The sequence below is a fragment of the Pteropus alecto genome, unplaced genomic scaffold, assembly GCF_000325575.1.
Source record: "Pteropus alecto unplaced genomic scaffold, ASM32557v1 scaffold146, whole genome shotgun sequence".
NCBI classification, from domain to species: Eukaryota; Metazoa; Chordata; class Mammalia; order Chiroptera; family Pteropodidae; genus Pteropus; species Pteropus alecto.
Genome location: NW_006442107.1, coordinates 303455 through 311668, shown reverse-complemented (window position 1 = coordinate 311668; position 8214 = coordinate 303455). Strand labels below are relative to the sequence as shown.

The following is an 8214-nucleotide window of genomic DNA, read 5'->3' as shown; positions in this document are numbered from 1 at the left end:
TTTTTTTTTTTTTTTAAAGTTCTTTACAAGTTTGGATTTACAAAAAGAATTACAGCCTATCAGACTGTATTAAAAACCAAAGAGCTAAGAATTAATTTTTGGAATCACGAAATAATCAAAACTCAGCCTCCCCTCTTCTTTCTTTGTGATTGCTTATACTTTCTTCCTCTATCATAGTGTCCTTCCAGACATTATCACATGTCCAAATCCAACTCAGACTTTAAGGTCCAGATGAAACGCACCTCAGTCCAAACAGCTTTTCTAAATTTTTTGGCTGAAGTGATCACTGCCTTCTTATAACACCCAAAACACTTGATCTGTACTTCTTATGTGTTGACTTCAAATTTGAGTAAAGCAGCTGGATGGGACTTAAACAATGACAGAACCTTGAGGATGGGCTTGGAGAGCAACTTTTTCATAGCCCAGCCAAGGACTGCTAGGTGACAACTATAGAGAGACCCACCCCATGGGAGCAGCCACAGCTTGGCTCCTCAGCACTCAGGTGAGTAGGCAGTGTCAGAGCCTTGAAAAGGGCTTTTGTTCTGAGGATTACTGGCCTCCCATCAGCGTTTTCAGTCAGTCATGCATGCTTCCACAGAGAACAGTCCAATCAGCACCTCATTTCTTCATCGGAAAGGAAATAATAGATCGGAGCGTGATGAGGTGGGGTTCAGCTTCATGGATCCTGTGTTGTAAGAATCTGCATTTCTAGATTCTATACAGAAGATTCTCTGCTGAGAAGTAGATACTCTTTAGTGGATACTCTTTAGGGCATTCTATACAGGAGATTCTTTGCTGAGAAGCAGATACTCTTTAGTGGCTGAACTGCTGCTAATTTGGACAGGAAGCTGAGTCAGCTTGTGAGTCAGTCTCTGTGGTGGGGATTGTGGAGATTCATACACTAGAGTCCAAGGAGAGATGGAAGAAGCTAGAAAAGGCCACTGCATAAGGAAGACTCAGCCACAGGGGACCTAAAACCAGCTAAGGAAAAGGAGTTGTCAGGCCAGAGATGTGGTTTCTGCTGCCTGACACAGGTAAACGAATATACTGTGTGGGTCTACTCATGCATGAATTTTTTTTTCAATAAATATACAGTTGACCCTCCATATCCTCAGGTTCACATCCATGGATTCAACCACCCATGGACCAAAAGCAGCGTTGTCAATCTGCAGTTGGGAATCTGTGGAATGTACAGGGCCAACTGTATGTATTGTTCTGCAGCATTATGTAGGGGACTTTGCATCCAAGGATTTGGTGTCCATGGGGGTCCTGTGACCAGTCTTGAACACTGAGGGATGACTAGGGAGTCAAAAGTTATATGCAGGTTTTCAACTTGAGGGGAGGGGAGCCCCTAAGGCCCCACATTGTTCTAGGGTCAACTGTACATACCAAAAATAGCCCAAGTGTACCCTGTTTGGAGTGCAACAGGCCACTTCTCATGCAGAAGTTCTGCCCTGGTCTTAGTTAATCCTGATATTTAAAAACCCAGTAGTGACAGGATCAGTATTTCTCTATATTATAAATATTTCTCTCTATAAGGTATATATGTGACTGTCAACATTTCTCAAATTGACCGAGTCATAAAAGTTATCTGGTGAGCTTTTAAAAAAATATAAATTCCCCCCCCTCCAAAAAAAACCCAAACAAACAAATTTCCAGGCTCTGCGTCAGACCTGCTGAATTAGAATCATCAGAGAAATGGCTGGCTGAGAATTCAGAAAATTTTCCAAGCGCCCTAGGCAATTCTTACAATCAGGCCTGTTTGGAATGCCGTATTGTGGATGGGAGGCCTCAGAGCTGGGAATCAGGTCTGAGTTTGAGTTTGAGCTTTAATGCCCTTTCACTGAGAGGTCTTACATGAGCAACATAACTTCTCTGAACCTCAGTTTCCTCAAATGAAGAAGAGCTTCCCTTTCCTTCGTACCTCACTAATTGTGAGGATCAAATGCCTTCATGTGTGTGAAAGTATACAGTAAGTTCAACCCGTTTTCCCCAAACTGTCCATAAAATAAATCACTCATCTACTACAAAAGTTTCCATTGATTTGCTGCATATCTTGGAAAAAGTATTCATACCATTATTTTTAATGGCTGACTACTAACAATTTAATAGATGCGTCATGGTTTACTTAATCAATGCATATAGTGGTCACCTGGAATGTTTTCTAAATGTTTAACATAAATGCTGCCTTATACATATACTTTTGTTTACTTGTCCAAGTATTTCCTTAGGAAAAATACCTAGAAATGGAATTGCTGGGTCAAAGATTATACACATTTAAGAAAGATTTTTGTTGTATCATTTCAAGTGGTTTTCCAGAAAACTTGTACCAATTTATATTCACACCGATACCTTCCTTCTATGTGCCAGTCCTTACCCTCAAGGAAACCAAACTCTTACTCTTTGTAGTTTGGGATATTAACCCTTTGTCTACTTTATGTATTTTGAAATATTTTCCTAGCGTTTTAACCTCTCTTGCTCTCTGATTGGATTGGGTAAATCTTTGATGTTTACTTAAATTTCATAGTGTACTTCATGGTTTGAAAAGGGATTAAAAATCTGTCCTCTCACTTTGATTGAACATAAGTAGGTGGCTATGGCTATTGTTAGAACTTATAAATATGGTTACATAATTTCAGATACTCAAGTTCAATCTGGGTTGATTGGCAGGACTAGTCATTCACTTATTCATTTATTCATTCATTTCATCAATCATTTATTGTGTGTCCTAAGGGTTTCTAGGAGTTAGATAATGTATCCTTAAGTTGAATATGACTTAACTCTGAAGAAGGTGATAATTTAGTAGAGAAGACAAATCTATTATTTCAGTATAATATACGGTGTGATGTGTTAAGATATCAGAACATAGAGAATGTTCTGAGAACAGAGTAAGGAAATCTCTAATGAAATAGGATATTCAAGGAAGGCACTCGGGCCTTTTTGGATGTGTAATAGGTGCATATAGGCATGGAAGGGCATTCTATACAGAAGGAACAGTATGAGTGAAGGTGCAGAGACATGATGCACGTTGAAACATTTAGGAAATATTCAGTGTTTTTGTTTTTCTGACTCACAGAGTGTTTAAGAGTGACAGGAGGAAAGCTAGAGATGAAGTTGGCACCAGGATGAAATGGTCTCTTTATAGGTTAAGAATATTGAATTTTATCTTCAAAGCTTTAGAGGAAGTGCAAGAGGAGACAGAAGTAGAATTGCAAAGAGGACAGTGGAGACTTGACTTGCAGTGTTCTCTTTTTTTTTGAGAGATAATTTTAGAATTGCAAAATTGAGTTCCCACAGGTCCTTTAACCAGGTTTTGCTTATATTAACACCTTATCTAACCATAAAACATTTATCTAAACTAAGAATTAACCTTGGTATAATACTACTGATTAAAGAACAAATCGTTATACTATTTCACAGTTTTTCTACTGATGTTCTTTGACTGCTCCAGAATCCAATCTGGGGCCCCCTATGGTCTTCAGTCATTATATTACCCGTCTGTGATCATTCCTCAGTCTTTCCTTGTCCCTCATGACCTTGACACTTTGGAGGAATACTGGTCAATTGTGTTTTAGAGTATTCATCAGTTTGAATTTGTTGTTTTCTCACAATTAGATTGAGGTTATTCACGATTGGGAAGACTAACTCAGAAATGATGTGCCTTTCTCAGTGTATCATATCAGGGTGTCCACTGATTTTTTTATTAATATCCAGTGTTAACTTTGATCACTTGACTAAGGCAGTGCTTGCTAAGATTCTCCACCATAAACTTAATATTTTTGCCTTTGTAATTACTAATTATTTTGGGAGCGTCAACTGAAAATCTGAAAGAACAGCTTCTTGGAGATTTGGACACATCTAAGAAATATCATTGTTGTTGTTGTTATTATTATTATTGTTATTATTAATACACTGTGCTGTCTGACCTGGTAGCCTCTGTCTCATTAAAGCTCTGAGCTTTCTTGACAAACAAATCAGCAGTAATTCAGACAATATTACTCAGTGAACACTAACTCAGCCTCACCTGGTGATAGATACTGTGACATAGCCCACGTGCACTTACTTTACCCAGTCAAGTTGCCTAGATCTTTAACTCCCACCTCTCTCTCTCGTCTCTTCCACATTAAAAAAATTATAAACAAAAACATCCTTTGACCCTAGGACTATCTCTGTAACCATTACCCTTACCATATACTTCCTTCACAGTCAAGGTTCCAGAATATATAATTTACTCTCTATGTCCACTTTCTGTAATTAGCCCAGCCCATGGCATTCCGGCTTTGCTCTATTAAACAATTGACGCTAGTCTTATTAGAGTCATCACAACCTATCATTTGACACTTCAGTAATTATCTTACTTTACTTCCTGTGGCATTTGACATTGTTGACCATGCCCTCATTCCTGAAATCCTTTTGTCTTTCTTGACTACATCAAGAGTACTCTTTCAGGGTTTTCTTTCTTTCTCTCTGGTTGCTTCTCCTTTATTTTTCTGTAGCATATTTAAATCTGCCTGCTTCTGAATAATGTAAGAGTCACATCTTCAAGGATTAGAGGGAACAATAGTAAATTTACAGTGAAGAACCTGACCAACACTACCTTAACGTTGGGGTTAATATCCCTAATGATGACCTGTGATATCAGGTACCTCTGGTATGGAGATTGTGTCCAAATCTCCAAGGTACTGTGATGAGAAGTGTGCTTTCCCTTTGTGATATTCTTTCAAAAACCCCATAACCCAAATAAGAGGGGTTGACCAAGATCGTGACATGGGAGGCTCCTGAGCTCCCCTCCTCCCACAGACACCGAATGTTCAGCTACACATGGAGCTACACATGGATCTCTGGAAGAGATCCAGACACTAGCTGAATGACTCCTACACACCAGACAAATGAGAAAATATCCATATCAGAACAGGTAGGAAAGGCTGAGACATGCTATAAACCCCACCCCTGACACAGCACTATACATTTGGGAGGGAGTCCCCAACTCTTAGCTTTTACTTGAGGAGCACATTTACCAAAATAACATTTATGACTTTCCCCAGAAGTACGGCTCCCAAAACACCTAGCTCTGAAAGGTTAGGGCTTGTGTTCCCAAGACCCACAAGACTATTGCAAGTCAAGAAGTAATTCTTAATGAGTCAGTCACACTCCCCAAGGCTGTCCCCCTCGGGCTCAGTGCAGGGGGAACATACAAAATTGCCCTTCTCTAAGTCTTCCCCTGAAAGAGGTCTATCTGCATTCTTTAAAAGTTTCTTCCTAATGGCCAGCCTTCTAATTAAATAGGCCCTAGGGCCAGTTTGTGATCCTCCCTAGAGACCAGGAAAGCTGGAGGACATCTCTCCCACCTGCTTCTTCCAATCTGCTCCAAATCACCAGTTTCTCCTTAGAGGGAGCTTATACACAAGTCTGTGCCCCAGCTTTTATGGTTGCTGTGGAAAAGACAGGCTGGATTACCTACCTACCTCTGATAGCCAAAGGGGCTTCCATTCACAGGTTGGAAGTAAATGAAAGGAGATAAATGTAATTATTAGGAAAATTTTGGGGATGTCTGTGGTAAGACTAACTGGTAGGTGATGTATGCTGCATAGGTGTGTTCGATAGGCTTAACAGGTCAGATGTAAATGATGGTTTTCAGTTTTTAAAGCATATTTTGCATATGTGATCATTTCTTCAGTTAATCCTTGCAGCAAGTCTTTGAGGTATTACACAGTATTTCCATTTTACACATGAGCAAGATGAGGTAAAACAGCTTGTGTTAGGTCACACCAAAGGCCAGAGTCTTTGCTCAAAATGTTGTTATTTTCAGCAGTGCTGATTATTGTAATTTTTGTTTGTTTTGCTAAAAATCAACCCTCTCTAACTTGTATAAAGGATATTTATCTTTTCACTCTTTGAAGTGTTGTGACTTCTTTTAATTTTTAAGGTTTGTTTGACCTTGTAGGTTGAATAAACAAAGATGTGTGGAAAAAAGATACTGTTGGGTTCTGGGTCTTAATTTGTGCCTTGGTGATGCAGTGCTGGTTAGGACTTGATTGAGTAATCAAATTTCCTAAGAGTTCCAAGAGACTTGCAAGAAAATATGGAGAAGTGGGTATCCATTTTGGTTGAGGCTCATACTATATCTTGGACTTGTTGAAATGTCTCTTGAAAATTTCACATAGTCCAAATGACAAAGCTCTTTTATATACTTTAGAACTCTTAGCTTCTTCAGGTACTATATTTCTTCATAAACAAGGTGCTGTTTTAGAACTTTTGAGCGTATTAAATCCATTATAAATTTTTCTGATAAAAGTTTTTAGTTCTTTTTTTATAATTTAGTTAACTAATACAGTACAATTTAATAGCCTAAGTTCTACAGTGTAAGTCTATGCAATTTTTTCCCCTTTTCTGGATCAGAAAAATGTTGTTTTGGTAGACTTTACCACTGCAGCTATTTTTGGTCTCTTGTGTGTAACAGCTAAATATGCAGTAATGGTCTCTGTTCCCAGGCCAATTTGAGAGATAAAGCACACAGAAAAAAAAATACAAAACAGTATATGTTACATGTCCAATGACAGGCAGTGCTAGCAAGAACTACTGAAATTTAGAGAAGAGAGAGCGCTGTATACGTTAAAAGTAATCAGGAGAAACATAGCAGGATACACACACACACACACACACACACACACACACACACTCTCTCTCTCTCTCTCTCTCTCTCTCTCACACACACACACACACACACACACACACACACACACACACGAAACGAATTAAGCAGAGACTTCAAGATTGAAGGGGTCATGGAAGCAGCCTAAGTGAGGATTAAGTGAGTTGGAGGAAAGAATAATTAAACTTCATACCAATGGAAAGCATGCATATCTCATGAATTTATGATCCATCTCCCAGGAAGAGGCATTCTTGAAAAAAGTTGTTCTTGTGAGGAAGTGAGAGAAAAGGGAGCCTAGATATGAGCATGTAGGGGAACATATATATAATACCGCCTGTGGGCAATCCTTTCAGATCTCTGTGGTTCCTTCCTTAGTCCTCCAGTGGATGGATAGCTATACTCTGTGTCTGTCTGTCATGGTCTCTTACACCAGATCTTCAGGAATTTTCTCCTCAGGCCTAATTGAGGGAACCCTTTTTAGATTGTGTGAGACCCAGACAGACTACCAGGAAAGATGATCTTTTTATTCAGCAGTGAGGTCCTTGCACTTATGACAATGACTTAGATAGGTGCGGTATAAATTGTTCTTTGAACCAGTAAACTAAGAGAAGATTATAGCAGTATAAATTCCTCATTTGTTTTCTGTTCATTGTTGAAGGGTGACATATTATTGCTTTACAAAAGTTGGAATGATTTTCAGAGGATCTAAAATTATCTAAACTCACAGGGACCAAGAATTATCTGATTTGTGGCCAAGCTCTAAATGAAAGTTCATCTTTAATATAAACTCAAACTGATTCTTCCCATTGGAATAGCTTTTATTCCAATTATCCAGCAATTCAGAGTCTCCTTGGAGAATAATAGCTTCTTGGCGTTTGATGTTATTTTATTTGGAAGAATCCAAAGGTTTTTATTTTCATAGTTTTATTTTAATAAATATACATTATTAAAATATTCATATTTTATTTGATAATATACATTAGGATGTTATAAGACATGCTGTTAAAATTTCCTAATTTAAATAATTAAATTAATTTAAAATTTTCTATTTAAACAATGGTCTTGAAAGGTAACCTTGACTTTGTGTCATTAAGTGAGGTTCATAGATATGCTGTTCTACCTTCACTTCAAATTAATTGAGTCAGCCAAGATTTTATGTTAGACCAGTTGGATATGAGAATTTCAAGGATATAAGCAACAAAAAGATAATAAGAGCATGCATGTCATAATAATTAAAGTTTTGAAGTAATTTTTTAGGCAACCTGCTAAACTTGTTATGAAGGTAAATTAAGTTGGGTGCATGTAGTTGCAGACTTCAGATCTCAGAACACTTGAGACATTATTTTACCAAAATTTCGAGTTAATTATTTTAGTTTTTCTCAGCCAAGTAAAATCCATATAAATTAAAGTACATTAAGTGATAGAACCATTGAAAAACACAGCACTCAAAAAATGTAAAATTAAATATAAGTATAGTTTTCACGATTTAAAAAGAATTTTAGATAAATATTGATTAGTGCACAAATGAAGAGGAAATACTTCTGGTTTCTGACTATCTGAAA

The 8214-nt window shown here is 37.7% G+C and overlaps 1 protein-coding gene across 1 annotated transcript in view; it reads left to right on the top strand.

The window, feature by feature from the left end:
- The first annotated feature begins 582 nt into the window (after positions 1-582).
- The window catches only part of LOC107196263 (dynactin-associated protein-like), a 46002-nt gene continuing 38370 nt past the window's right edge, over positions 583-8214 (top strand). Inside the window, exons 1-2 of the mRNA XM_015595630.2 lie at positions 583-692; positions 3077-3203. Of these exons, the coding sequence (XP_015451116.1) occupies positions 583-692; positions 3077-3203 (237 nt within the window). The remainder of the gene's footprint in view (positions 693-3076; positions 3204-8214) is intronic.